The 9,228-nt window shown below is 40.6% G+C and overlaps 1 protein-coding gene across 1 annotated transcript; it reads right to left on the bottom strand.

Moving 5' to 3' along the window:
* Nucleotides 1-3,862: 3,862 nt before the first annotated feature.
* bco1l (beta-carotene oxygenase 1, like) lies at nt 3,863-8,442 on the bottom strand. Its single transcript, XM_033615895.2, has 11 exons — nt 8,228-8,442; nt 7,469-7,597; nt 7,236-7,365; nt 7,007-7,154; nt 6,767-6,914; nt 5,723-5,943; nt 5,269-5,535; nt 5,085-5,190; nt 4,914-5,008; nt 4,410-4,521; nt 3,863-4,337 (listed from the first exon to the last, which is right to left on the bottom strand). Exons 1-11 carry the CDS (start codon nt 8,289-8,291, stop codon nt 4,183-4,185), a joined length of 1,575 nt encoding a protein of 524 aa, XP_033471786.1. The 5' UTR covers nt 8,292-8,442; the 3' UTR covers nt 3,863-4,182.
* Between the last annotated feature and the right edge of the window lie 786 nt (nt 8,443-9,228).

The following is a 9,228-nucleotide window of genomic DNA, read 5'->3' as shown; positions in this document are numbered from 1 at the left end:
TAGTTTTTTATAAAAGTTCATCGCGTTGATACAGGCACATTTATTTTTCTGAAAATAAGATTAAAATTGCCCTTTTTTAATGTTCATTTTTATACAGTTGACTGTGATACATTAAAAAAAGAAGCCTGCAGTTAAACGAGCTAAAATCAACAATCATTTTAATTTCAAAACAAAAGTCCAGTTTGTAATTTAATTTTTAAGTTTAGGTCGAAACTTCATTTAAAATTTAAGCAAATTAAAAATTATCCTTTTTATTTCCCTAAGAAAGAAACTAAAATAAACATTTTAATTTGATTTTTAAAGTTCAGTTTGTGATATAATATTTAAGTTTAGGTCGCACTCTGTCGATGTTTGGAAGTGTTGCACTTGGAGTACACTGATAAATTATTCATTCATCATTACTTTGCATTGTTAAACCTCAAAACAAAAATGAAACTGAATTTTATGTTTTGGATTAATCTAAAAAGTATCTGTCATAGTTTTCATGTGGGCGAATTTTTTTAACCTAACAAAGATGTGACTTAAAGTTTTTCAAACACTAATTTATGTTTACGTTTTGGATTTTACTAAAAACTATTCGTCAATCATAATTTTGAATCTTCAAAAAAAGTAAAATGCTCATACATCATGTTGAAAATTTGATTTGTTTAAATACTTTCTGAAAGATTTATATACTGCCGCCGGTTGTGTCGGATGTATGTTGACTTTGAAATCGGAGACTCTTGTGTTTATTTCACCCATACACTGTGGCTCAGTTTAAGCATCATTCAAGACAGTGTGATGTTAAACTTCATATATTTGTTGTTGCCCGATTCTTCTCATGATGATAAAATTAGAATTTTAAAAACCTTTTAAAGCTAATTTTTATAAATGTTAACCTGACAGAGTCCTGTGTAAAGGACATTTTTAATTTCCTGTGGAAACGAGCTGAAATCAACGTCATGATTTGAAATGAAAATTTTCAGTTTTCAAGTTTAGGTTTTGTACATAATGCGTAAAATGGATTTTTAACTTGTTTAATTTTGTAAAAAGATAAATACATTTCTTGATGCTCATTTTCATAAAAGTTGACTGAAGACAATCCTGCCTCAATAAAATTTCCGTTTTGTGTAAAAAGCAAAATTCAAAGTAATAATTTTAATTTAATTTCTAAGTAAAGTTTGTCAATTTAAGTTTTAAGGTAAAAAACCGTTTCAACCCACAGACAAAAGAAATGTTCTTTTACATAAAGACACAAATTTAAAATTTGACTTGTTTTAATATTGGCACACACAGGCTTCTGTAGTGCCGAGATGTTTACACACTGCTGCCAAAGTCTGACAAACAAATCTAAAACAACTCTGCAGTCGAACTTTGACAAAGTAAACAACACGAGCGTTCAGCTTCTCCTTAATGGATTCAAAGTCAAACAGGAAGTTCCTGCAGGTTGATTCAGACGTATGAACACCTTTTCACTCGCACTCACACTGTAAATAACTTAAAAGTCTTTAATTTTTCATTTTGCAAAATCGAATCAAAAAAACTTCTGTTTTGTTTTTACAACACAGTTTTAGTACTTTTATTATTTATTGTAGTTTATTGACTTTCAGAAGTTTTCAGCTGAGCTTGTTCAGATTTCAGGGACATAAAGTATCTGAAGGTAATCCAGGAAGTGACATCACAGTAAGCCAGCACACCAGTTTTGGTTGTGGAAGAGCGTTTGTACCGCAGAGTTTAAAGGATTAATGAAGCTTTGATGTGAAAGGGGAACATTCAGTGGTAATAATTTAAGGTGTTTTTAAAAGTTTACCGTCATATACTCAGTGGATCAAGGTCACTTCAAGGGTAAAAATTTGGGGCCATTACATCACAGTGCCACAGAAAGGAGAAGACATGTTTTTTAGGATGTTCTTTTTACATCTAACTATCAGATACAACCTATGTGCAATTAGGAGGCGCCCTTTGAGTCCAGAGAAAAGCAGGATTTATACTTGTGTGGTGGTGTGTCTAAACACACATTAAACACACAAATCAGCTTCACTATAAGTCGCAGCATTCACAGACAAATACTTGTCTTTATCTGGACACATTTTCCCCACAAATACAACATGCTAACGTTATTAGCACAAGCCTATGGCATTTTACATTGTATAAATTAGCCTAGCAGCTAGCAGAGATTTCCTCTGCTCATATTTCAGCCAGGATAAATCACACTCAGGACTTAAAACGCCACCCTGTACCCCTGAGTGTTGGTGCCATCAAAGGTTGATATCGGTGACTAAGTTGCCACGTAGGAACAGTTTTCATGTCGAAATGTCATCTAGAGATAAAAAAAAGTTTATCATGGTACCAAATTAGAATTTTCCACCTTGGGTGGTGCCAGTCAGTGAAAACTCTGACCTAGGCCATAAAACACCATCACCATCAACCTGGAGAGAATTTCTTCAGATTAGGCACAAATGTCCAATTAGACTTAACAATAAACTGATTAGAGTTTGGTGGGCAAAGGTCAAGGTAACCCTAACCATGTGTCCATCTCATTCACAAAAATGCAATATCTCAATAATATAACACCTCGAGCAGTTTTTCTAAAAGTTGGCACAAACGTCCACTTGGACTCAATGATGAACTGATATGAATTTGGTGGTCAAAGGTCACTGTGACCTCACAACTGTCTCATTTTGTGAACGTGGCACACAATCCCCTGTCACCCAAAAACTCAGTAGTTTTTAATTCAGCCAATCACTTCACAGCAGTGGGAGGGGGAGTCAAAGTATCAACAGACAACAACATTTTCAATCAACATTTTAAAGTGGAAACTTTTCAGCGAGCGAATGTTAGCAGCCAGAAACAAGTATCTGATCCATCGTCCGTTTGCTAATCTGAACACACAACACATTTCCTTGGAGCGGCCCTCCTAAAATGAACTGTGGTGAAAGTTGCTATATTCTCTATTGATCCATCATTAAGGAGCTGTAAGGAGACAGCGTTAGCTAACGAGCTAATGTGCTATGCAGTGCAGGGGGACATTTCTCATAAGAGCTATGACACGTGACTTCTGCAGTGTCTCTAGTGGGACACGTTTTTCAGTCAGACTGACACAGAAACATCAGGTGGTTTGTTTTTGAGTTTGAGAACTCATTTCAACAGAACTGTTTAACTAGAGCACTTGGAGAGCGCGGACCTCTGCCAAGCAGCTTGGATTTCCCGCCATTTTATCCACTTCGTTTCAACCGATCACCAAAATTGTATCATCTGTTCCTTGTCCCATTATCAACCTTTCCTGAAAATTTCATCTAAATCCGTGTACAGACAAACAGACCAACACCGGCGAAAACATAACCTCCTTGGCAGAGGTAATAAAAACAAAAGTTTAATTAAAGATGAGACACGGCTGATGGAGACACACAAACGTGACGTCTGTCCTCCTGGAGCGACTCGGACCTGAAGGGTTCGTCCTCTGGGGAGCAGGATGTTTAATTTTTATTATGTTTCATATTTTCTTAAATCTGTCTCGTAAAACACGTTAAGAAAAGAAAACCAGAAATATTAAGAGAAATCTGAGTTTTTTCAGATTTAGCACAAATGTCCACTTGGATGCATCAATAGAGATTAGAGATTGGTGGTCATAGGTCAGAGGTCAAGGTCACTGTGATCTTTTGTCTGTGTCTTTATTGACAATGCGATATCTCAAGAAAGCCTCAAGGGAATATCTTCAAATTAGACACAAATGTCCACTTGGACATGGACTCAACGATTAACTGATTAGAGTTTGGTGGTCAAAAGTCAAGGTCACTGTGACCTTGCATTGGTCTTGTTTTGTAAACACAATATCTCAAGAAGGCCTCGAGGGAGTTTCCTCAAATTTGGCACAAACATCCACTTGGACTTATCAATCAATCTTTATTTCAGACTCAACAATAGGTCCATATAAAATATAATAAAGGTCACTGTGACCTCACAAAACATGTATTTGGCCATAAGTTAATTTATGCTGATTATGACAAAGTTTAAAGAGGAAACACTGATGGAACGTCGTAGGTTGCTGATGGTCCCACTGACGTCAGAATTTAGTGATAAATGAAATTTGAGCCTGACGCTCTGTCGTAGTCCCGAACACGCCTCCTGCTCAAACACATCCTCAACATGTTACAGACTTTACACACAGTAACAAATAATGAAACCAGTCTGTGTGTTTGGCCATCAGACAGCGGCGGGGATGAAGTGTCCGTGAAGATCCAGGTGGACGTTGGCAGGAATGGATGCTCGGGCGATCTCCTCCATGGTTTTGGCGTCGAGGACGAGCATGAACGGAGACATGTTTGGATCCGGAGAGACGATGGATGATAAGATGACCCCTGCAGGATGAAAATTACAACATCAGGACAAAGTTCCTTTAAATGTGCGAATCAATAATGCAAAGCCCTCACCATCGTCTTCCTCCACCGCTCCTGGTGATGCAACAAACACCGGCTCTGACGGGTAGCAGTTCTCCTGGTGCCACTCGGTGTGTTTCCTGGTGACAATGTCAAACTTGGCAATCTGTTGGACGGGACGGAGACGTTAGAGTTTAGACTCTGTTTCAGCTGCAGGGACGAGACTGTTGACTGGTCCAGACAGAAGGTGCTCAGCTGCTATTGGATGAAACCTGGAGTGAAACTTGATGCAGGCCGAGCTGCAGACTACTGTTCAGCATCAACAACCACCAACAAACGTGTGTTTTAAGCTAAAAATGATCTATTTTTAACCCTAACTAAATGTTTTTTGTGGCCTAATATAACCACACATTAACTACGGCACTGACGCAACGTATGCTCTCCTCCTCCCCAAATATTTGTTGAGTTTTTTCAGTCTGGACCAAAATGGCGGCACAGCCGATGGACAGTTTAAGTTTTGGATGTTGACGGTGTTGCTGACGGTCGGAGGTGTCGCACCTTGTTGGGATGAGGTGACCACTCGACCCTGGAGCCGTAGAAGTATCTGTACTTCTTAGCGTTTAAGTTATAGTTGATCTGCGGCAGCTCCAGACCTGAGGAGAAATCAAACGTGCTCAGTATGAGAGACTAAAAGTTTAAATATTAAGTCAAACCATGCAGATAACGAACCTTCAAACATGGTGTCCGGCTGACAGTGGACAGAGCCATCCTCCTGCATCACTGCCTGTGCCGTCGTGTCCTCCAGAGTCACCAAGTTAGATCCTCTGGGAGACTCCTGGAAAACACGTCACCATAAACTCTAAGGACAAACATGTCATGTACGTCTCAGGTGTGTTTGTCAGCCTGGCGTTACCTCATTGACGTCGAGCGGCAGGACGAACCTCTGGCAGACTGGTGGCGAGAAGTTCTTGTTGGACTCAATGAAGCTGCTGGTCTCTTGCTTCATGTTCTGGATGTAGAACATGTCGTACAGGTTGCTGTTCTTGTAGGCGATCAGGTCGAACACCACGTGGCCGTCGGCCTCGTATGCGTTGATGTGGTGGAAAACCACCAGGGCGTCACCGTAGAAACGGGTGGACACGGCTTTGCCTGTCTTCCTGTTGATGACGTGAAACAAGGTCTGGGAGGGACAGAGGAAGTTTACTGTCACAGTTTGTCTTTGGGCGTCAATGAAACGCCAAAAAAACTTGTCTCTGTTCAACTGAATTACATTTTTACTTTTTTTGTGAATAAACGGAATTAACAAATTAATGTTTCGTTAACTTTCAGACAGCGATATCTAATCTGATTGACTTCAACAGACTTACAATGTCGTCCTTGTCGAATTTGAGGCAGCTCCCCCAGTTGACCGCTCTGAAGTAGGCGGTGGCCAATTTGACGATGTCCAGTTTGAAGGGCTGCTCCACGAACACAACGTAGTTCTCCGTCATGCCGAAGCTGTGGAAGTAACTTGGGAACAAAGTGGAACGCATCGGGATCGAACACACCTGCTGGACCTTCCTCAGCGCCGGCTTCTTGTGCTTTTTATCTGGAACAAACAAGCCATCGCTGTCAGTATTAAGTTTTAACATCGTCATCAGTTTGTTAGAACAAGACATAGTCGTGGTCAGTGTTAGCCTGACATCGAGACGTCGGTTGTAATTCTGTAGTTGCTCAGTGTTGAGTGACGTACTTCCTCTCAGCTCTACGATAACGTTACCTTCGCCTGCGACCTTGGTGATCTAAGTTAGATCCTGTTTTTATATATCGTGATCATTTTAATGGCGAGGTCAGCCATTACGCTAGCTGCGCACTGTCAAGTTTATGAGGAGGGCCGTAAACTCTACAGCTCGCATGACCCTCTACATGACTCACTTTAATATTTTCACGGATAAGCATCCGGTGGCCAGGCCTTGGACCATGAGGCCTGGTCAGGCTTGAAAAAACAACATGGACTTGCCTCCCTGTGACAGTGATCGGCTTTGGGACGGGGACATTGTGTACCAGACATCAGGCAGGGGTGGGGACTCAGGTGTGTTGGTGTCTGGCATCACAGACTGACTCTAGGGACTTGGGACGTCACCTCTCTGATGTAGAGGGAATGGGAGCTGGTTCAGGAAGTGGGGATATAGTCTGGCTCGCCTCTTTGTATTGGTTCTGAAACCAGACTCCTAGAAAAGGGTTTAACTTTCGCCTTTTCTGGAGTTGCCTCAGGTGAGAGGCGCTGGACAGGTGTGGGGATACTCAGAGGCCCCTGGATGAGGGCCGCTCTTTTTGAGGATCTTCCTGGGCGCCTCTAGTTAGAGGTGTCAAGGTGTCAAGCATCAACATGAACCTTCTATCTTTAAAGGTTTCTAAAGCTGAAGCCGTACCTGAAGCATCAGCAGGGACTTTGAAGATGACGTATTTTGGCAGGCCTAAGCCCATGATGGCGGTGCCCATGTTGTAGGTGTTGCCCTCGTTGTCATAGTGAGGATGAGCTGTTGCCAGGTTCAGAGCGATGTGGCTCCTGTAGTTGATCTGGAGTTTGGCAGAAAGGTTGTTTAAAGAGAACGTGCGATAAGTTTGAGACTGTATTTGTGCTGTGAGGAGGTGGGTGGAAACGAACGTACCCTGCCGGTGGTCTCCAGGGTTGCTGGATTGATCTGGTTTATGTAGTTGACCTCGGAGGAGGCGTAGTAGTCCTGGCCATAGCGAATGATGTTGATCAAGTTGTTGTCGGTGAAGTCAGGGATGATGTTACTGAGGTGTGTCAATGCCCTGAGGAGAGAGTTTAAAACAGATCTCTACGTCTCTTGGATGGACTGAAACAGATCTCTACGTCCCTTGGATGGACTGTACCTGGAGAAGATGTTTTTGCAGGGATCTGGGTAGATCATAGTTCCAAATTCGGAGACGACAATCCTTTTGGCCTTGATGTTCCTTTTGTAGGTGTCACTCTTCAGAAACTTGCTCCTGTAAGTCACCTCGCCTAAAACAACAGCAACAGTAAACGCATGCGTCAGCCCCAGGTAACGTCCTCCAGCATTAATTTAACATCATTTTCTATGTAAATCTTAATTTTGTCGTCTCACCGTTGCAGAAGGTGAAGCTGTGGATGAGCGACATGCCGTCAAACCAGTGGTTGTACTCAGTGTTTCCCACAGAGAAAAGGCCGGGCCCGTTCCTCAGCAGAGTTCCCTGCAGCCACGACGGGATGGAGCCTGAAGGTCAAAGGTCACACAGGTAAAACTTCCAATCACTGGTGTGTTCCTGCAGACGGTGTTTAGTGTTTGGTACTGAGACGTCTCAGTTTGTTTCATTTTATTTCTGTTTAGTTGAGTTTAATTTATTTTAATTTAATTTAAGTTTATTTAATTTTATTTTAATTCATTTCAATTTAATTTCTTTTATTTTATTTTACTTTAATTTATGTTTGTTGAATTTAATTGATTTTATTTTAGTGTAGTTGAATTTATTATATTTTGTTTTATTTTAGTTTAATTTGTTTTAGTTTAGTTTATTTCTGTTATTTTCACACCTTACAAAACACAAACATCCTGGCAGACAGATAAATTGAAATATAAAGATTAAAAAAACACTAAACCTGAAACATGACTCTGAGCACACTACAGTTTTTATTTAATTATTGCAAACATCATTTTTGTTTTAAACCTGTTTATTTACATGTGAAAAGTTAATTTTGTCTCCTTTTTAAAAACATAAACAGCTGCTGAATTTCCCCTCAGTGTTTTTTTATCTGTTGGAGTGAATGGAATAAATAAACCTGCAGCTTTATCAAACACAGATGACACAACCCTGAGACTCAGCCAGCAGCTCTGTGTCACACTCACCTCTCACTTCAGCTCTCACCGGCTCCGGAGTTTCCATCCCGTTCTTTCCAAAAATTGGCTGCATGTTTCTGGCGTATGTTTCCCAGACTGCACCTCTGCAGAGACTGAACACACATGCTGGCAGCAGCTGAAATTATGTGGCCGGCATCGCTCTACGTGATGATGTCCATGTTACAGAACAGGTGTGACACACACTGAGTGGATTATGTAAGCGCTCTGCTGTGCCGTGGACTTCGCTCTGCTTTTCACAATAAAAGAGGAGTGTTGTTGTTGCTTTTTCCGAGCATCTTAAAACATCACGGTGTGAACGTTGAGTCAGTGAACAGGAAGTCCTCAGCTGACGCAGCATCTCACTGTGAAGGTCAACTCATCTTTGATCTGTCTGTGCTTTTAATTTGAAGGGCAACATCCTGATAAGGAATCCTTGTACTTAAATCTTAAGCCATAAAGACGTCTGATTATCTGTGAACAGACGATAAAGAACAACACGTTTCTGCATCCAGCTGATTCTCACCCGTCTGAATCCACACTGTGACCGCTACACAAAATACACACCCACAGTTACACACTCACAAACACACACTGCCGTTATAAAGATTCAAGAGAACAATGGTTAACAAAACACCTTGCCAAAGCACCGTAGTTTTAAATTAGCCTAATGGCTAACACTGGCACGTTTACAGAGATGTTGATTAATGTCCTTTTAAATGAATGAATGAATGAATGAAGATAAAGACGTTTACAGAGGAACAAACATGAGATGAAAGGCTGCTGCACTTTAAAGAATCAGAGCAGTGGATGCAGTACGTTAGTTTATTTTGTTCTATTTAATTTTACTTTATTTTAGTTTTGTTTATTTCGGTCATTTATCAGCTTATAAAACACAAACATACTGGTAGATAGACGACACATGAACATTAAGTAAATGCTTTTTCTTTTATCTTAGCATAAAAAAACAGGACCTGAAGGTATATTTATTTATTTATTTAGTTATTTTTAAC

The sequence above is a fragment of the Epinephelus lanceolatus genome, chromosome 24 (assembly GCF_041903045.1).
Source record: "Epinephelus lanceolatus isolate andai-2023 chromosome 24, ASM4190304v1, whole genome shotgun sequence".
Classification (NCBI taxonomy): domain Eukaryota; kingdom Metazoa; phylum Chordata; class Actinopteri; order Perciformes; family Serranidae; genus Epinephelus; species Epinephelus lanceolatus.
This window is presented reverse-complemented; position numbering and strand designations above follow the sequence as displayed.

What these genes read in the sequence shown, in the direction of transcription:
- bco1l (XM_033615895.2), bottom strand. Translation starts at nt 8,291, where the DNA reads ATGCAGCCAATTTTTGGAAAGAACGGGATGGAAACTCCGGAGCCGGTG. An exon ending in TGCCGCTCGACGTCAATGAG is followed by an intron (nt 5,191 to 5,268) that starts GTAACGCCAGGC and finishes CGTGTTTTCCAG; the next exon opens with GAGTCTCCCAGAGGATCTAA. An exon ending in AGCGGTGGAGGAAGACGATG is followed by an intron (nt 4,338 to 4,409) that starts GTGAGGGCTTTG and finishes TTCATCCTGCAG; the next exon opens with GGGTCATCTTATCATCCATC.